The sequence below is a fragment of the Hemitrygon akajei genome, chromosome 1 (assembly GCF_048418815.1).
Source record: "Hemitrygon akajei chromosome 1, sHemAka1.3, whole genome shotgun sequence".
NCBI lineage: Eukaryota > Metazoa > Chordata > Chondrichthyes > Myliobatiformes > Dasyatidae > Hemitrygon > Hemitrygon akajei.
In genome coordinates, this window is record NC_133124.1 from 162,438,560 (window position 1) to 162,459,852 (window position 21,293).

The window sequence follows — 21,293 nt, forward strand, 5'->3', positions numbered from 1 at the left end:
CCTGTCCTTTTTGTACAGGTCACACCTGCCCCAAAAGAGGTTTTAATGATCCAGAAACCTGAATCCCTGTCCCCTGCTCCAATCCCTCAGCCACGTATTTATCCTCCACCTCATTCTATTCCTATACTCAGTGTCACATGACACAGGCAGTAATCCTGAGATTACTACCTTTGAGATCCTGCTTCTCAAATTCCTTCATAACTCTCTGTAGTCTTTTTTACAGGACCTCCTCCCTTTTCCTACCAAGGTCATTGGTACCAGTCTGTACCATGACCTCTGGCTGTTCTCCCTCCCACTACAGGATATCATAGATGTGATCTGAAACATCCCAGACCCTGGCACCTGGGAGGTAAACTTCCATCTATTTTTCTTTCTGGCGTCCACAGAATCGCCTGTTTGATCCCCTGACTATCGAGTCCCCTATTAGTACTGCCTTCCTCTTCCTTTCCCTACCCTTCTGAGGCACAGGGCCAGACTCTGTGCCAGAGGCACGGCCACTGTCACTTCCCCCAGGTAGGCTGTCCCCCCCACCCCACCAGTACTCAAACAGGAGTCAGTGCACTAGCCGTGGTGAGTCTAATTCCCACACAATGGGGTCTGTTGCATGAATAAGCCACCCAGTGACAAACGTTGCTCCTTCTCTCCTCAGCTGCAGAGATGGAAGTCGTCATGCCACAGAATGTGACCGCACAGAGGGGTTTATGTGCACAGATCCCATGCCACTATACCCATCCGTCACATGAGGCTAGTTCAACACGGACTGGAATCTGGATTCATGATGAGAAGCGTCAGACCATCGTCTTCCACTCCAAGCAGCCCCAAAAAACTGCGGCAAGGTTTCGCCAGCGGACACTGCTGTCTGGAGACCTCAAAGATGGCGACTGTTCCCTGATCATTGAAAACATCATGCAGGAAGATGAAGGTTCTTACTTTTTCGAAGTTGTGTTCAACAGCGGGGATTCTTACACCTCTTCTGAAACACGGCTTCATGTTTCTAGTGAGTTCTCCACATAATCACCCAACAACTGACGTTCACTAGTCTGTGGGAAATAACATTAAATGTGCTAGTTGTCCATTCACGTAGCTCACAACTTAATGCAGGCAAGTGAATGAAAACCAAAACAGGCTCCCTGTTTGTGAAAATCATCCCCATAATATGATGTTGCCACCATCACACCGTACAGGCTGATGCACACGGTGATGCACCATCAATAACCCTCGGAGACGGGAGGCGAACGATAGGCTTTTATTAGCAGCAAAACGGGGCACAGCATCTCGGAGACTGGGGGGGGGGGGGAGCAGTGCCCCAATCGCCTTTATACCGGGGTCTGTGGGAGGAGCCACAAGAGCAGTCAGCAGAGGGGCGTGTCCAGACAGGTATGCATAGTTTACCACACTCAGTATTAGATTTATGCCACACATACTGCTTAGAGTTGAGACCAAAAAGTTCACTTTAGTCTCTTCTAACCACAAAACCTTCTTCCAGGTTTTGACATTATCTTCCAGGTTTTGACATTATCTTCCAGGTTTTGACATTATGCAGGCACGGATTTGCTTTCTTTTTAAATCAGGGCTTTTTCCTTGCCACTTTTCCATAAATGCCTTTTTGCACATGGCCCTGGAGATTGTGGAGTCATAAACTTCATCTCCAGTTGCTGTTTTCTGGAGTGCGCTCAGAGTGACTGTTGGTATCACAGTAGCCTCTCCGGAGTCTAAGTTTAGAGGGGCGGTGTGACCTAGACCATGTGGACGTGATTTCGTGATGGACTGCGCTAAGCTTGAGGTATGTTCAATCCCTTTGAGATGGTCTTCTACCCCCTTCCCCAGATTTATGCTACTCTATTATAATCTCCTGGACTTGCCTTGAATGCTGTTTTGTTTTCATTTTGGTTTGGTCTGTTGAAAATCTACCGTACTGTTGGACCTTACAGAGAGAGAGGGTATTTATTTTTCTGAATTAATTGAAAACAGATGATCTTCAATTTTTTATTGGGTGAGTTGGTCAGGTAACACGGTATATTACACCTGAGGAAAGTTAGCGTAGTAATTACAAAGGGGATGAATACTTCCCCAGCATAGCAGTTTTGGTTTTTAATTTTTAGTAAGCTTTTGACAGGATTTGCAATTTTTCTTTTGATTTGACATGGTACACAATGTTTTGTAGATTAGCTCAGAAGATCCTACTTCAGTATATTTTAAATTTAGAAAACCAGACAATAAAATGTGAAAATAGTTGTGAGGATATGGAATACTTTTTCAAGGCACTGTAAAATTCCAACTCCTGTACTCAATACGTCGATTTCCAAAAGCCAATGAGTCTCTCTGTGACCCTATCTTCTTGTGATGCCACTTTTAGGAAGTCATGTTCGTGTAGGAATCACGTTCGTGTAGGAATCACGTTCGTGTAGGAATCACGTTCGTGTAGGAATCACGTTCGTGTAGGAATCATGTTCGTGTAGGAATCACATTCGTGTAGGAATCATGTTCGTGTAGGAATCACGTTCGTGTAGGAATCACGTTCGTGTAGGCCCAGATCCTCAGTGCAGCACTGCTCACTGTGTAAGATCTACCCTGGTTGTCCTGCAGAAGTGGAACACCTCTCGCTGAGCACAAACTCCTACAATCTGGAATATGCCAGACTGCAGCGTTACCTTAATGCATCAGGTTTTGCTGTTCGACAGCACTCCTAGAACCCAACAATTTATTGAGCAAGTCCTGCTCTGGTTTAACTCAGCAAAGAACCAGATCAAATCAGAGGCAACACGAGTGAATCTGCAGATGCTGGAAATAAATAAAAACACAAAATGCTGGCAGAACTCAGCAGGCCAGACAGCACCTATGGGAGGAGGTAGTGACGATGTTTCGGGCCGAAACCCTTCATCAGGAGTGAAGTAACATGGGATGGTCGAGGGGGGATAAGAAGTGGGGGGAGAGATAAAGTAGAGAGCTGGGAAGTGATAGGCTGGGGGAAGGTGGAGAATTATGGGAAATAAAAGAGAAAGGAAGGTAGGGCTGGGGGAGTGAGATTATAGTGAGGGGGGAAAAAGAGAGAGAAAGAGAACCAGACTAAAATAATAGATAGGGATGGGGTAAGTGGGGGGCAGGGGTATCAACGGAGGTCTGTGAGTTGGATGTTCATGCTGGCAGGTAGGAGGCTACCTAGGCGGGAGATAAGGTATTGCTCCATCGACCTGCGTGTGGCCTCATCTTGACGGTAGAGGAGGCCATGGACAGACATATCGGAGTGGGAGTGGTCTGTGGAATTGAAGTGTGTGGCCACAGGGAGTTCCCGCCACTGCTGGAGGACTGAGCGCCGGTGTTCGGCGAAACGGTCTCCCAGTCTGCGGCGAGGGGATCAAATCAGATCAAGTTTAATTATCATTGAAACCGTACATGGATACAGTTGAATGAGACAGTGTTCCTCTGGGGGCAAGGTGCGTAACATGCATTCAAGATAACGAGCGAGAGAGAGAAGACACACATAATTACATTTAAAAAAAAACTCATGTACAGTCCAGTCCCTGAGCGACAGGCAAACTGTCATTCAGCCAGTCGAACACTGGAGGGCAGCACTGACTCCCAACCAGGCATCGGCGCCATGCTACACCGTCGCCTCGCGGCAGGCGAGTGTGCTTGAGGCCTGGTCCTCACTACAATGAAGGCCACACTGCTGCCTCGTCTCTCCACAAAGCAAGGGAAACGAGTCTACGGCATCTCACATTATCAACCAGCGTGGTTAGCTTCACTCACCTCAACTCTGAACTCATTCCACAAGCCACAGACTCACTTTCAAGGGCTCTTCAACTCATGTTCTCAGTATTATTTACCTTTTTAACATTTGCACAGGTGTAGGTGTAGGTGTGTGTGTGTGTGTGTGTGTGTCTGTGTGTGTGTGTGTGTGTGTGTGTGTGTGTGTGTCTGTGTGTGTGTGTGTGTGTGTGTGTAATTTCTGATAATTTCTCGAACTTCTAGTAATTGACCCCTCTCCTTTCCCATTTACCATTTCCCTCTGTCACCTTATCTCCACCACCACCTCTCGGGTGCCTCTCCCCCACCCCTTTCTTCCATGGCCTTCTGAACTCTCCTATCAGATTCCCCCTTCGCTTTCACCAATCAACTTCCTAGCGCTTTACTTCCCCCCCACCACCGTTTCGCCTATCACCTACTACCTTGTACTTCTCCCTCCACTCACCCTGACTCTGACTTCTCATCTTTTTTCTCCAGTCCTGATGAAGCGTCTCGGCCCGAAACATCAACATTGTGATGGAGGCACAAGTGTAAAAGACGGATAGCTTTACGGAGCGGGCATCAGTGTGCAGGTAGTCAGAGTAGGTGGGGTTTGGCTCAACGGGCTCTGGCGATAATGGATCGAGGCAAGGGAAGTTCCTTGTGAGGAATAGAAAAAGGAAGTATGTCTGTGAGGCCTGTGTTCTGTACTGGGTGTGGGATGTCCAGGAGTCTCCCGGCCTCCCGGTCGGCCACATCTGCGCCAGGTGCGCTGAGCTGCAGCTCCTTAAGGAGTGGGTTAGGGAACTGGAGATGCAGCTCGATGACCTTCGTCTGGTCAGGGAGAGTGAGGAGGTGATAGAGGAGCTACAGGCAGGTTATCACACCAGGGCCTCAGGAGACAGCTAAGTGGGTAACAGTCAGGAGAGGGAAGGGCAAGAGGCAGAGATTAGAAAGTACCCCTCTAGCTGTCCCTCTTAACAATAAGTACTCCTGTTTGAGTACTGATGGGGGGGACAGCCTACCTGGGGGAAACAGTGGCTGTGCCTCTGGAGCAGAGTCTGGCCCTGTGGCTCAGAAGGGTAGGGAAAGGAAGAGGATGGCAGCAGTGATAGGGGACTCTATAGTCAGGGGGTCAGACAGGCGATTCTGTGGACGTAGGAAAGAAAAACGGATGGTAGTTTGCCTCCCAGGTGCCAGGGTCTGGGATGCTTCTGATCACGTCCACGATATCCTGAAGTGGGAAGATGAACAGCCAGAGGTCGTGGTACATATTGGTACCAACGATACAGGCAGGAAAAAGGAGAAGGTCCAGAAATCAGACTACAGGGAGTTAGGAAGGAAGTTGAGAAGCAGGATCACAAAGATAGTAATCTCGGGATTACTGCCTGTGCCACGTGACAATGAGTATAGGAATAGAATGAGGTGGAGGATAAATACGTGGCTGAGGGATTGGACCGGGGGGCAGGGATTCAGATTTCTGGATCATTGGGATCTCTTTTGGGGCAGGTGTGACCTGTACGAAAAGGACGGGTTGCACCTGAATCCCAGGGGGACCAATATCCTGGTAGGGAGATTTGCTAAGGTTATTAGGGAGAGTTTAAACTAGAATTGCTGGGGGGTGGGAACCGAACTGAAGAGATGGAGGAAAGGGCGGTTGGCTCACAAATAGAGAAAGCTTGGAGACATTGTGAGAGGGAGGATAGGCAGGTGATAAAGAGGAGTTTGAGACCAATGGTTTGAGTTGTGTATATTTTAATGCAAGGAGTATTATGAACAATGCGGATGAGCTTAGAGCACGGATCAGTACTTGGAGCTATGATGCTGCGGCCATCACAGAGACTTGGATGGCTCAGGGGCAGGAATGGTTACTTTGAGTGCCGGGTTTTAGATGTTTCAGAAAGGACAGGGAGGGAGGTAAAAGAGGTGGGGGTGTGACACTGTTGATCAGAGATAGAGTCACGGCTGCAGAGAAGAAGGAAGTTATGGAGGGGTGTCTACGGAGTCTCTGTGGGTGGAAGTTAGGAACTGGAAGGTGTCAATAACTCTACTGGGTGTTTTTCATAGACCACCCAATAGTAACAGGGACATCGAGGAGCAGATAGAGAGACAGGTTCTAGAAAGGTGTAATAATAACAGGGTTGTCGAGGTGGGATGGTTTAATTTTCCAAATATCGATTGGCATCTCCCTAGATCAAGGGGTTTAGGTGATGTGGAGTTTGTTAGGTGTGTTCAGGAAGGCAAAGAGTGGTTGTAGACGGGTCATATTCTGCATGGAGGTCGGTGACCAGTGGAGTGCCTCAGGGATCTGTTCTGAGACCTTTTGTGATTTTTATGAATGACCTGGATGAGGAAGTGGAGGGAAGGGTTAGTAAGTTTGCTGATGACACAAAGGTTGGAGGTGTTGTGGATAGTGTGGAGGGCTGTCAGAGGTTACAGCAGGACATTGATAGGATGTAAAACTGAGCTGAGAAGTGGCAGATGGAGTTCAACCCAGATAAGTGTGAGGTGGTTCATTTTGGTAGATCAAATATGATGGCAGAATATAGTATTAATGGTAAGACTCTTGGCAGTGTGGAGGATCAGAGGGACCTTGGGGTCTGAGTCCATACGATGCTCAAAGCAGCTACGCAAGTTGACTCTGTGGTTAAGGAGTACGGTGCATTGCCCTTCATCAATCGTAGGGTTGAGTTTAGGAGCCGAGAGGTAATGTTACAGCTATATAGGACCCTGGTCAGACCCCACTTGGAGTACTGGTCACCTCACTACAGGAGGGATGTGGAAACCATAGAAAGGGTGGAGAGGAGATTTACAAGGATGTTGCCTGGATTGGGGAGCATGCCTTATGAGAATAGGTTGAGTGAACTCAGCCTTTTCTCCTTGAAGCGAAGGAGGATGAGAGGTGACTTGATAGAGGTGAGAGGCATTGATTATGTAGGTAGTCGGAAGCTTTTCCCTAGGTCTGAAATGGTTGCCACAAGAGGACACAGGTTTAAGGTGCTGGGGAGCAGGTACAGAGGAGCTGTCAGGGGTAAGTTTTTTACTCAGAGAGTGGTGAGTGCGTGGAATGGGCTGCCCGCGACGGTGGTGGAGGCGGATACGATAGGGGGTCTTTTAAGAGACTTTTAGATAGGTATATGGAGTTTAGTAAAATAGAGGGCAATGGGTGAGCCTTGTAACTTTTAAGGTAGGGACATGTTCGGCACAACTTTGTGGGCCCAAGGGCCTGTATTGTGCTGTAGCTTTTCTATGTTTCTATGTTTAAGTCTATAAGAGGAGAGACTGTACTTGACCTTGTATTGGGAAATGAACCTGGTCAGGTGTCAGATCTCTCAGTGGGAGAGCATTTTGGAGATAGTGATCACAATTCTATCTCTTTTACCATAGCATTGGAGAGGGATCAGAACAGACGTTAGAAAAGTGTTTAATTGGAGTAAGGGGAAATATGAAGCTATCAGTCAGGGACTTGAAACATAAATTGGGAACAGATGTTCTCAGGGAAATGTACGGCTGAAATGGCTAGCAGGAGAGGGCACAGGTTTAAGGTGCTTGGAAGCAGGTACAGAGGAGATGTCAGGGGTAAGTTTTTTACGCAGAGAGTGGTGAGTGCGTGGGATGGGCTTCCCGCGACGGTGGTGGTGGAGGTGGATACGATAGGGTCTGTTAAGAGATTCCTGCATAGGTACATGGCGGTTAGAAAAATAGAGGGCTATGGGTAACCCTAGGTAATTTGTAAGGTAAGGACATGTATGGCACAGCTTTGTGGGCTGAAGTGTCTGTATTGTGCTGTAGTTTTCCTATATTTTTGTATGTTTCTAACAGTTTACTCTTTTCCAAAGATGCTGTCTGGCCTGCTGAGTTCCTTCAGCATTTTGTGTGTGTGTGTGTGAAGATGATGGCTGGACAAAGATTTATTTAATCTAGTCTAGCAAAGGTGTGACAGGTGTCAGGGAAGGCCATTTCTAATTTGTTAATCTTGGCATTAGGTACATTGAATGTTACATTGACATCTACTTTTGGCGGTATGTAAACTGCGGTCGGGAGTTTGCTTTCATAAAACTGATGCCAACTCTGTCCTTGTCTGATGCCACCCTGATCTCTGTCCTTGTCTGATGCCATCTCTGTCCTTGTCTGATGCCACCCTGATCTCTGTCCTTGTCTGATGCCACCCTGATCTCTGTCCTTGTCTGATGCCATCTCTGTCCTTGTCTGATGCCACACTGATCTCTGTCCTTGTCTGATGCCACCCTGATCTCTGTCCTTGTCTGATGCCACCCTGATCTCTGTCCTTGTCTGATGCCATCTCTGTCCTTGTCTGATGCCACCCTGATCTCTGTCCTTGTCTGATGCCATCTCTGTCCTTGTCTGATGCCACCCTGATCTCTGTCCTTGTCTGATGCCATCTCTGTCCTTGTCTGATGCCATCTCTGTCCTTGTCTGATGCCATCTCTGTCCTTGTCTGATGCCATCTCTGTCCTTGTCTGATGCCACCCTGATCTCTGTCCTTGTCTGATGCCATCTCTGTCCTTGTCTGATGCCATCTCTGTCCTTGTCTGATGCCACCCTGATCTCTGTCCTTGTCTGATGCCATCTCTGTCCTTGTCTGATGCCATCTTTGTCCTTGTCTGATGCCATCTCTGTCCTTGTCTGATGCCACCCTGATCTCTGTCCTTGTCTGATGCCATCTCTGTCCTTGTCTGATGCCATCTTTGTCCTTGTCTGATGCCATCTCTGTCCTTGTCTGATGCCACCCTGATCTCCGTCGTTGTCTGATGCCACCCTGATCTCCGTCCTTGTCTGATGCCACCCTGATCTCTGTTCTTGTCTGATGCCATCTCTGTCCTTGTCTGATGCCACCCTGATCTCTGTCCTTGTCTGATGCCATCTCTGTCCTTGTCTGATGCCATCTCTGTCCTTGTCTGATGCCACCCTGATCTCTGTCCTTGTCTGATGCCATCTCTGTCCTTGTCTGATGCCATCTCTGTCCTTGTCTGATGCCACCCTGATCTCTGTCCTTGTCTGATGCCATCTCTGTCCTTGTCTGATGCCATCTCTGTCCTTGTCTGATGTCACCCTGATCTCTGTCCTTGTCTGATGTCACCCTGATCTCTGTCCTTGTCTGATGCCACCCTGATCTCTGTCCTTGTCTGATGCCACCCTGATCTCTGTCCTTGTCTGATGCCATCTCTGTCCTTGTCTGATGTCACCCTGATCTCTGTCCTTGTCTGATGCCATCTCTGTCCTTGTCTGATGTCACCCTGATCTCTGTCCTTGTCTGATGTCACCCTGATCTCTGTCCTTGTCTGATGCCACCCTGATCTCTGTCCTTGTCTGATGCCACCCTGATCTCTGTCCTTGTCTGATGCCATCTCTGTCCTTGTCTGATGTCACCCTGATCTCTGTCCTTGTCTGATGCCATCTCTGTCCTTGTCTGATGTCACCCTGATCTCTGTCCTTGTCTGATGCCATCTCTGTCCTTGTCTGATGTCACCCTGATCTCTGTCCTTGTCTGATGCCATCTCTGTCCTTGTCTGATGCCATCTCTGTCCTTGTCTGATGTCACCCTGATCTCTGTCCTTGTCTGATGTCACCCTGATCTCTGTCCTTGTCTGATGCCACCCTGATCTCTGTCCTTGTCTGATGCCATCTCTGTCCTTGTCTGATGTCACCCTGATCTCTGTCCTTGTCTGATGCCACCCTGATCTCTGTCCTTGTCTGATGCCATCTCTGTCCTTGTCTGATGCCACCCTGATCTCTGTCCTTGTCTGATGCCACCCTGATCTCTGCCAAGGCTCCTGCATTTTCTCCTCTAGCTTCCCATAATGACCGAGGACATACTCGATCAGGCCTTGTGGATTTATCTTTGATCATCTGCCTGGTTACCTTTTTGCTCTTAATACACTTGCTCAGATTCAGATTTATTCAGCACACACAGTGAAACGTGCATTTTTTTTAGCATATCACATCTGGGGACGTGCTGGGGGAAGCCTGCAAATATGGCCACACATTCCAGCAATCGGACAATTTCCAGTCCGACTAAAGAGAGTCTTTCAGCAGGATGATGATCTTCCAGCAACAGTTGATGTCCACTTCGGTCTTGGTTCTTGCAAACAGTTGATGGATTGGAGAGTCCTGTGCAGAAAGCAAGATCAGGGAATATACATCGTAGATGTGAGACCACAGCTTGAATAGTTTGTGCAGTTCAGGTCACCACTTTATAAAAGATGTGACGATACACTCAGTGGCCACTTTATTAGGAACCTCCTGTACTTCATAACCAAGTGGCCACTGAGTGTATCGTTTGTGGTCTATAGCAGTTTAAGGTTTGATGTGCATTCTGAGATGCTCTTCTGCATACATGCTGTTGTAACGTGCGGTTATCTGAGTTACAGATGCCTTCCTGTCAGCTTCGGCCAGTGTGCCCATTCTCCCCCGTGACAAGACCATTTCGCCCACAGAGCTGCTGCTCCAGTCACTGTAAACTCTGGAGACTGTTATGTGTGGATGTCCCTGGGGATCATCAGTTTCTACGATGCTCAAACATCCTGTCCAGCACCAACAATCATTCCATAGTCAAAGTCACTTTCCCATCCCGAACAGCAACTGAGCCTCTTCACTACGTCGGCATGCTCTGAGCTTCTGCTGTGTGATAACGAGCAGGGGTATCCAATGCACTGCCACTGAGGTTTACCAGGATGTTGGCAGGTGGGGAGCTGTGAGGAATGATTTGCAAAGCTTGTTTTCTTTACAGTGGATGTACTGAAATGATGTGCATTAGGAGAGGCTGAGACAGGGTTAACAGGAAGAACCGTTAGCTTTGTAGAGGAGTCAGAAGCCAAAGGCTATGGACTGGTAGTGGGATTAGAGGACAGAAGTTTGGAACTCACTGCTCGACGGCCAGAGACTCTCACCCCATTGAAAAGCGCACGGGCTGCGATTCGATAGCGGTGTCCTGCGGGTCTATGGGGAGCACGCTGAGCGGTGGGAACTGAGCTGGCAGCCAGTACAACACAAATGGCCTGCTGCAATGTAGTTCTGCTGATTGGATGATTCGAGCACTCGGGCTGATCTGTTCAGCCTATCAGAGCGCTGACCGTCTCCACCAAACACAAAAGTGCCTGAAAGAGAGAAGCCAGCCATTCGGCTGCTCGGTTCCATGCCTGTGTTCCTGCCCCATACGAGACTTTTCCTTCCCCTTTCCATTGCCACCAGCCTCCCCCCCACCACCTCCCATACCCACGTCCTTCCACTCATCTGCTCTTCCCATAAACTGGTCCTGTGTGCTCCCTCATGAATCCGGCAAATCCCTCCCTCCCTCCCTCTGCACCCCTGGAAAATAAATTCTCCTGAAATCCCCATCAGATTATCAAGGATTGTCTGAGGTTGGCAGACTAGGACTTTGCCAGAAACGTCAATCCCAAGTTTCAGCTCTCCCTTTACGAACAATCTGGCTGTAAAAGCTTCCCTGACCATTACACGCTCCCTCATTCAGGGAACATCCTGTAAATATCCTCTCTCTTGAATGACTGGAATTTCTATCTGGACTGATGCATTTGGTGACACTGACCTAAAAGGATGCATTTCTCTGCGTTAGATTTCACAGATAAACCCTCAATACTCGCTCCTGAAATGGTTCCAGGAAAGCCTATGAAAATAAAGTGCACCTTCAACACCATGTGTAAAGGAACAACACCAACCTTAACCTGGATAACACCTGCAGATGTACCGACGTCAAACTGGAGCAGCGTAACCCAGAAGGGTGACACTCTGATATATACTTCATTCCTGACTCTGACCCTGGAGCTCAAACACCACGGGCAGAAACTCACTTGCAGAGTCAGCTACCCACCGGTTTCCTCGGAGCAGACCCTCACACTAACCGTACAGAGTAAGCATGGAGGTGACTCATTGTACGCAACAAGATCCCACATACAACATTCAGACTTTCCACTGTGCCAGGCTCAGCCGGTTTGGTAACTCCAACGGTTCAGTGCTGCCCTCCGCAGGCCGCACCCCCTCACCGTTGTTTCTCCAGTGATACTCCACAGTCCTGTCTCACCGGTAACACTTGCTCTGACAGTCCGGTCCTGTCCTGTCTCACCGGTAACACTTTGCTCTGACAGTCCAGTCCTGTCCTGTCTCACCGGTAACACTTTGCTCTGACAGTCCAGTCCTGTCCTGTCTCACCGGTAACACTTTGCTCTGACAGTCCAGTCCTGTCCTGTCTCACCGGTAACACTTGCTCTGACAGTCCGGTCCAGTCCTGTCTCACCGGTAACACTTTGCTCTGACAGTCCAGTCCAGTCCTGTCTCACCGGTAACACTTTGCTCTGACAGTCCAGTCCAGTCCTGTCTCACCGGTAACACTTTGCTCTGACAGTCCAGTCCAGTCCTGTCTCACCGGTAACACTTTACTCTGACAGTCCGGTCCTGTCCTGTCTCACCGGTAACACTTTGCTCTGACAGTCCAGTCCTGTCCTGTCTCACCGGTAACACTTTGCTCTGACAGTCCAGTCCAGTCCTGTCTCACCGGTAACACTTTGCTCTGACAGTCCAGTCCAGTCCTGTCTCACCGGTAACACTTTGCTCTGACAGTCCAGTCCAGTCCAGTCTCACCGGTAACACTTTGCTCTGACAGTCCAGTCCAGTCCTGTCTCACCGGTAACACTTTGCTCTGACAGTCCAGTCCTGTCCTGTCTCACCGGTAACACTTTGCTCTGACAGTCCAGTCCTGTCTCACCGGTAACACTTTGCTCTGACAGTCCAGTCCAGTCCTGTCTCACCGGTAACACGTTGCTCTGACAGTCCAGTCCAGTCCTGTCTCACCGGTAACACTTTGCTCTGACAGTCCAGTCCAGTCCTGTCTCACCGGTAACACTTTGCTCTGACAGTCCAGTCCAGTCCAGTCTCACCGGTAACACTTTGCTCTGACAGTCCAGTCCTGTCTCACCGGTAACACTTTGCTCTGACAGTCCGGTCCGGTCCTGTCTCACCGGTAACACTTTGCTCTGACAGTCCAGTCCAGTCCTGTCTCACCGGTAACACTTTGCTCTGACAGTCCAGTCCAGTCCTGTCTCACCGGTAACACTTTGCTCTGACAGTCCTGTCCTGTCTCACCGGTAACACTTTGCTCTGACAGTCCAGTCCAGTCCTGTCTCACCGGTAACACTTTGCTCTGACAGTCCAGTCCTGTCCTGTCTCACCGGTAACACTTTGCTCTGACAGTCCAGTCCTGTCCTGTCTCACCGGTAACACTTTGCTCTGACAGTCCAGTCCTGTCCTGTCTCACCGGTAACACTTTGCTCTGACAGTCCTGTCCTGTCTCACCGGTAACACTTTGCTCTGACAGTCCAGTCCTGTCCTGTCTCACCGGTAACACTTTGCTCTGTCAGTCCAGTCCAGTCTCACCGGTAACACTTTGCTCTGACAGTCCGGTCCAGTCTCACCGGTAACACTTTGCTCTGACAGTCCAGTCCTGTCTCACCGGTAACACTTTGCTCTGACAGTCCAGTCCTGTCCTGTCTCACCGGTAACACTTTGCTCTGACAGTCCGGTCCAGTCTCACCGGTAACACTTTGCTCTGACAGTCCAGTCCAGTCCAGTCTCACCGGTAACACTTTGCTCTGACAGTCCAGTCCTGTCCTGTCTCACCGGTAACACTTTGCTCTGACAGTCCAGTCCAGTCCTGTCTCACCGGTAACACTTTGCTCTGACAGTCCGGTCCTGTCCTGTCTCACCGGTAACACTTTGCTCTGACAGTCCAGTCCAGTCCTGTCTCACCGGTAACACTTTGCTCTGACAGTCCAGTCCAGTCCTGTCTCACCGGTAACACTTTGGTCTGACAGTCCGGTCCTGTCTCACCGGTAACACTTTGCTCTGACAGTCCAGTCCAGTCCTGTCTCACCGGTAACACTTTGCTCTGACAGTCCAGTCCAGTCCTGTCTCACCGGTAACACTTTGCTCTGACAGTCCAGTCCAGTCCTGTCTCACCGGTAACACTTTGGTCTGACAGTCCGGTCCTGTCTCACCGGTAACACTTTGCTCTGACAGTCCAGTCCAGTCCTGTCTCACCGGTAACACTTTGCTCTGACAGTCCAGTCCAGTCCAGTCTCACCGGTAACACTTTGCTCTGACAGTCCGGTCCAGTCCTGTCTCACCGGTAACACTTTGCTCTGACAGTCCAGTCCTGTCTCACCGGTAACACTTTGCTCTGACAGTCCAGTCCAGTCCTGTCTCACCGGTAACACTTTGCTCTGACAGTCCAGTCCTGTCTCACTGGTAACACTTTGCTCTGACAGTCCAGTCCTGTCCTGTCTCACCGGTAACACTTTGCTCTGACAGTCCAGTCCTGTCTCACCGGTAACACTTTGCTCTGACAGTCCAGTCCTGTCCTGTCTCACCGGTAACACTTTGCTCTGACAGTCCAGTCCTGTCCTGTCTCACCGGTAACACTTTGCTCTGACAGTCCAGTCCTGTCCTGTCTCACCGGTAACACTTTGCACTGACAGTCCAGTCCAGTCCAGTCTCACCGGTAACACTTTGCTCTGACAGTCCAGTCCTGTCTCACCGGTAACACTTTACTCTGACAGTCCAGTCCTGTCTCACCGGTAACACTTTGCTCTGACAGTCCAGTCCTGTCTCACCGGTAACACTTTGCTCTGACAGTCCAGTCCAGTCCTGACTCACCGGTAACACTTTGCTCTGACAGTCCAGTCCTGTCCTGTCTCACCGGTAACACTTTGCTCTGACAGTCCAGTCCAGTCCTGTCTCACCGGTAACACTTTGCTCTGACAGTCCAGTCCTGTCTCACCGGTAACACTTTGCTCTGACAGTCCTGTCCTGTCTCACCGGTAACACTTTGCTCTGACAGTCCAGTCCTGTCTCACTGGTAACACTTTGCTCTGACAGTCCAGTCCTGTCCTGTCTCTCCGGTAACACTTTGCTCTGACAGTCCAGTCCAGTCCTGTCTCACCGGTAACACTTTGCTCTGACAGTCCAGTCCTGTCCTGTCTCACCGGTAACACTTTGCTCTGACAGTCCAGTCCTGTCCTGTCTCACCGGTAAAACTTTGCTCTGACAGTCCAGTCCTGTCCTGTCTCACCGGTAACACTTTGCTCTGACAGTCCAGTCCTGTCCTGTCTCACCGGTAACACTTTGCTCTGACAGTCCAGTCCTGTCCTGTCTCACCGGTAACACTTTGCTCTGACAGTCCAGTCCTGTCCTGTCTCACCGGTAACACTTTGCTCTGACAGTCCAGTCCTGTCCTGTCTCACCGGTAACACTTTGCTCTGACAGTCCAGTCCTGTCCTGTCTCACCGGTAACACTTTGCTCTGACAGTCCAGTCCTGTCCTGTCTCACCGGTAACACTTTGCTCTGACAGTCCAGTCCAGTCCTGTCTCACCGGTAACACTTTGCTCTGACAGTCCAGTCCAGTCCTGTCTCACCGGTAACACTTTGCTCTGACAGTCCAGTCCTGTCCTGTCTCACCGGTAACACTTTGCTCTGACAGTCCAGTCCTGTCTCACCGGTAACACTTTGCTCTGACAGTCCTGTCCTGTGTCACCGGTAACACTTTGCTCTGACAGTCCAGTCCAGTCCTGTCTCACCGGTAACACTTTGCTCTGACAGTCCGGTCCTGTCTCATCGGTAACACTTTGCTCTGACAGTCCAGTCCAGTCCTGTCTCACCGGTAACACTTTGCTCTGACAGTCCAGTCCTGTCCTGTCTCACCGGTAACACTTTGCTCTGACAGTCCTGTCCTGTCTCACCGGTAACACTTTGCTCTGACAGTCCAGTCCAGTCCTGTCTCACCGGTAACACTTTGCTCTGACAGTCCTGTCCTGTCTCACCGGTAACACTTTGCTCTGACAGTCCAGTCCAGTCCTGTCTCACCGGTAACACTTTGCTCTGACAGTCCGGTCCTGTCTCATCGGTAACACTTTGCTCTGACAGTCCAGTCCAGTCCTGTCTCACCGGTAACACTTTGCTCTGACAGTCCAGTCCTGTCCTGTCTCACCGGTAACACTTTGCTCTGACAGTCCAGTCCAGTCCTGTCTCACCGGTAACACTTTGCTCTGACAGTCCAGTCCTGTCCTGTCTCACCGGTAACACTTTGCTCTGACAGTCCAGTCCTGTCCTGTCTCACCGGTAACACTTTGCTCTGACAGTCCAGTCCAGTCCTGTCTCACCGGTAACACTTTGCTCTGACAGTCCTGTCCTGTCTCACCGGTAACACTTTGCTCTGACAGTCCAGTCCTGTCCTGTCTCACCGGTAACACTTTGCTCTGACAGTCCAGTCCAGTCCTGTCTCACCGGTAACACTTTGCTCTGACAGTCCAGTCCTGTCCTGTCTCACCGGTAACACTTTGCTCTGACAGTCCAGTCCAGTCCTGTCTCACCGGTAACACTTTGCTCTGACAGTCCAGTCCAGTCCTGTCTCACCGGTAACACTTTGCTCTGACAGTCCAGTCCTGTCCTGTCTCACCGGTAACACTTTGCTCTGACAGTCCAGTCCAGTCCTGTCTCACCGGTAACACTTTGCTCTGACAGTCCTGTCCTGTCTCACCGGTAACACTTTGCTCTGACAGTCCAGTCCTGTCCTGTCTCACCGGTAACACTTTGCTCTGACAGTCCGGTCCTGTCTCATCGGTAACACTTTGCTCTGACAGTCCAGTCCAGTCCTGTCTCACCGGTAACATTTTGCTCTGACAGTCCAGTCCTGTCCTGTCTCACCGGTAACACTTTGCTCTGACAGTCCTGTCCTGTCTCACCGGTAACACTTTGCTCTGACAGTCCAGTCCAGTCCTGTCTCACCGGTAACACTTTGCTCTGACAGTCCGGTCCTGTCTCACCGGTAACACTTTGCTCTGACAGTCCAGTCCTGTCCTGTCTCACCGGTAACACTTTGCTCTGACAGTCCGGTCCTGTCCTGTCTCACCGGTAACACTTTGCTCTGACAGTCCGGTCCTGTCTCACCGGTAACACTTTGCTCTGACAGTCCAGTCCTGTCCTGTCTCACCGGTAACACTTTGCTCTGACAGTCCAGTCCAGTCCTGTCTCACCGGTAACACTTTGCTCTGACAGTCCAGTCCAGTCCTGTCTCACCGGTAACACTTTGCTCTGACAGTCCTGTCCTGTCCTGTCTCACCGGTAACACTTTGCTCTGACAGTCCAGTCCTGTCCTGTCTCACCGGTAACACTTTGCTCTGACAGTCCAGTCCTGTCCTGTCTCACCGGTAACACTTTGCTCTGACAGTCCAGTCCAGTCCTGTCTCACCGGTAACACTTTGCTCTGACAGTCCAGTCCAGTCCTGTCTCACCGGTAACACTTTGCTCTGACAGTCCTGTCCTGTCCTGTCTCACCGGTAACACTTTGCTCTGACAGTCCAGTCCTGTCCTGTCTCACCGGTAACACTTTGCTCTGACAGTCCAGTCCAGTCCTGTCTCACCGGTAACACTTTGCTCTGACAGTCCGGTCCAGTCCTGTCTCACCGGTAACACTTTGCTCTGACAGTCCAGTCCTGTCTCACCGGTAACACTTTGCTCTGACAGTCCAGTCCAGTCCTGTCTCACCGGTAACACTTTGCTCTGACAGTCCAGTCCTGTCCTGTCTCACCGGTAACACTTTGCTCTGACAGTCCAGTCCTGTCCTGTCTCACCGGTAACACTTTGCTCTGACAGTCCAGTCCTGTCTCACCGGTAACACTTTGCTCTGACAGTCCAGTCCAGTCCTGTCTCACCGGTAACACTTTGCTCTGACAGTCCAGTCCTGTCCTGTCTCACCGGTAACACTTTGCTCTGACAGTCCAGTCCAGTCCTGTCTCACCGGTAACACTTTGCTCTGACAGTCCAGTCCAGTCCTGTCTCACCGGTAACACTTTGCTCTGACAGTCCAGTCCTGTCCTGTCTCACCGGTAACACTTTGCTCTGACAGTCCAGTCCTGTCCTGTCTCACCGGTAACACTTTGCTCTGACAGTCCAGTCCAGTCCTGTCTCACCGGTAACACTTTGCTCTGACAGTCCAGTCCTGTCTCACCGGTAACACTTTGCTCTGACAGTCCAGTCCTGTCTCACTGGTAACACTTTGCTCTGACAGTCCTGTCCTGTCTCACCGGTAACACTTTGCTCTGACAGTCCAGTCCTGTCCTGTCTCACCGGTAACACTTTGCTCTGACAGTCCAGTCCTGTCCTGTCTCACCGGTAACACTTTGCTCTGACAGTCCAGTCCTGTCCTGTCTCACCGGTAACACTTTGCTCTGACAGTCCAGTCCAGTCCTGTCTCACCGGTAACACTTTGCTCTGACAGTCCAGTCCAGTCCTGTCTCACCGGTAACACTTTGCTCTGACAGTCCAGTCCAGTCCTGTCTCACCGGTAACACTTTACTCTGACAGTCCGGTCCTGTCTCATCGGTAACACTTTGCTCTGACAGTCCAGTCCTGTCCTGTCTCACCGGTAACACTTTGCTCTGACAGTCCGGTCCTGTCTCATCGGTAACACTTTGCTCTGACAGTCCAGTCCTGTCCTGTCTCACCGGTAACACTTTACTCTGACAGTCCGGTCCTGTCTCATCGGTAACACTTTGCTCTGACAGTCCAGTCCAGTCCAGTCTCACCGGTAACACTTTGCTCTGACAGTCCAGTCCAGTCCTGTCTCACCGGTAACACTTTGCTCTGTCAGTCCTGTCCTGTCTCACCGGTAACACTTTGCTCTGACAGTCCAGTCCAGTCCTGTCTCACCGGTAACACTTTGCTCTGACAGTCCTGTCCTGTCTCACCGGTAACACTTTGCTCTGACAGTCCAGTCCAGTCCTGTCTCACCGGTAACACTTTGCTCTGACAGTCCGGTCCTGTCTCATCGGTAACACTTTGCTCTGACAGTCCAGTCCAGTCCTGTCTCACCGGTAACACTTTGCTCTGACAGTCCAGTCCTGTCCTGTCTCACCGGTAACACTTTGCTCTGACAGTCCTGTCCTGTCTCACCGGTAACACTTTGCTCTGACAGTCCAGTCCAGTCCTGTCTCACCGGTAACACTTTGCTCTGACAGTCCTGTCCTGTCTCACCGGTAACACTTTGCTCTGACAGTCCAGTCCAGTCCTGTCTCACCGGTAACACTTTGCTCTGACAGTCCGGTCCTGTCTCATCGGTAACACTTTGCTCTGACAGTCCAGTCCAGTCCTGTCTCACCGGTAACACTTTGCTCTGACAGTCCAGTCCTGTCCTGTCTCACCGGTAACACTTTGCTCTGACAGTCCAGTCCTGTCTCACCGGTAACACTTTGCTCTGACAGTCCAGTCCTGTCTCACCGGTAACACTTTGCTCTGACAGTCCAGTCCAGTCCTGTCTCACCGGTAACACTTTGCTCTGACAGTCCAGTCCTGTCCTGTCTCACCGGTAACACTTTGCTCTGACAGTCCAGTCCTGTCCTGTCTCACCGGTAACACTTTGCTCTGACAGTCCAGTCCAGTCCTGTCTCACCGGTAACACTTTGCTCTGACAGTCCTGTCCTGTCTCACCGGTAACACTTTGCTCTGACAGTCCAGTCCTGTCCTGTCTCACCGGTAACACTTTGCTCTGACAGTCCAGTCCAGTCCTGTCTCACCGGTAACACTTTGCTCTGACAGTCCAGTCCTGTCCTGTCTCACCGGTAACACTTTGCTCTGACAGTCCAGTCCAGTCCTGTCTCACCGGTAACACTTTGCTCTGACAGTCCAGTCCAGTCCTGTCTCACCGGTAACACTTTGCTCTGACAGTCCAGTCCTGTCCTGTCTCACCGGTAACACTTTGCTCTGACAGTCCAGTCCAGTCCTGTCTCACCGGTAACACTTTGCTCTGACAGTCCTGTCCTGTCTCACCGGTAACACTTTGCTCTGACAGTCCAGTCCAGTCCTGTCTCACCGGTAACACTTTGCTCTGACAGTCCGGTCCTGTCTCATCGGTAACACTTTGCTCTGACAGTCCAGTCCAGTCCTGTCTCACCGGTAACACTTTGCTCTGACAGTCCAGTCCTGTCCTGTCTCACCGGTAACACTTTGCTCTGACAGTCCTGTCCTGTCTCACCGGTAACACTTTGCTCTGACAGTCCAGTCCAGTCCTGTCTCACCGGTAACACTTTGCTCTGACAGTCCGGTCCTGTCTCAGCGGTAACACTTTGCTCTGACAGTCCAGTCCTGTCCTGTCTCACCGGTAACACTTTGCTCTGACAGTCCGGTCCTGTCCTGTCTCACCGGTAACACTTTGCTCTGACAGTCCGGTCCTGTCTCACCGGTAACACTTTGCTCTGACAGTCCAGTCCTGTCCTGTCTCACCGGTAACACTTTGCTCTGACAGTCCAGTCCAGTCCTGTCTCACCGGTAACACTTTGCTCTGACAGTCCAGTCCAGTCCTGTCTCACCGGTAACACTTTGCTCTGACAGTCCTGTCCTGTCCTGTCTCACCGGTAACACTTTGCTCTGACAGTCCAGTCCTGTCCTGTCTCACCGGTAACACTTTGCTCTGACAGTCCAGTCCTGTCCTGTCTCACCGGTAACACTTTGCTCTGACAGTCCAGTCCAGTCCTGTCTCACCGGTAACACTTTGCTCTGACAGTCCAGTCCTGTCTCACCGGTAACACTTTGCTCTGACAGTCCAGTCCTGTCTCACCGGTAACACTTTGCTCTGACAGTCCAGTCCTGTCTCACCGGTAACACTTTGCTCTGACAGTCCAGTCCTGTCCTGTCTCACCGGTAACACTTTGCTCTGACAGTCCAGTCCTGTCCTGTCTCACCGGTAACACTTTGCTCTGACAGTCCAGTCCAGTCCTATCTCACCGGTAACACTTTGCTCTGACAGTCCAGTCCTGTCCTGTCTCATCGGTAAAACTTTGCTCTGACAGTCCAGTCCTGTCCTGTCTCACCGGTAACACTTTGCTCTGACAGTCCAGTCCTGTCCTGTCTCACCGGTAACACTTTGCTCTGACAGTCCAGTCCTGTCCTGTCTCACCGGTAACACTTTGCTCTGACAGTCCAGTCCTGTCCTGTCTCACCGGTAACACTTTGCTCTGACAGTCCAGTCCAGTCCTGTCTCACCGGTAACACTTTGCTCTGACAGTCCAGTCCTGTCTCACCGGTAACACTTTGCTCTGACAGTCCAGTCCAGTCCTGTCTCACCGGTAACACTTTGCTCTGACAGTCCAGTCCAGTCCTGTCTCACCGGTAACACTTTGCTCTGACAGTCCAGTCCAGTCCTGTCTCACCGGTAACACTTTGCACTGACAGTCCAGTCCAGTCCTGTCTCACCGGTAACACTTTGCTCTGACAGTCCAGTCCTGTCTCACCGGTAACACTTTGCTCTGACAGTCCAGTCCTGTCTCACCGGTAACACTTTGCTCTGACAGTCCAGTCCTGTCCTGTCTCACCGGTAACACTTTGCTCTGACAGTCCAGTCCTGTCCTGTCTCACCGGTAACACTTTGCTCTGACAGTCCAGTCCTGTCTCACCGGTAACACTTTGCTCTGACAGTCCAGTCCTGTCCTGTCTCACCGGTAACACTTTGCTCTGACAGTCCAGTCCAGTCCTGTCTCACCGGTAA

At 50.6% G+C, this 21,293-nt stretch overlaps 1 protein-coding gene across 4 annotated transcripts in view; it reads left to right on the plus strand.

Annotated features, from left to right (window-relative positions):
• LOC140731855 (myeloid cell surface antigen CD33-like) overlaps positions 1–21,293 on the plus strand; it is a 213,178-nt gene that overhangs the window by 113,913 nt on the left and 77,972 nt on the right. For 2 of the 4 annotated variants that reach the window (XM_073053776.1, XM_073053784.1), the window contains exons 3-4: positions 650–997; positions 11,321–11,614. In XM_073053776.1, the coding sequence (XP_072909877.1) occupies positions 650–997; positions 11,321–11,614 (642 nt within the window). The remainder of the gene's footprint in view (positions 1–649; positions 998–11,320; positions 11,615–21,293) is intronic. The other 2 variants (XM_073053793.1, XM_073053801.1) reach the window with 2 other exon arrangements.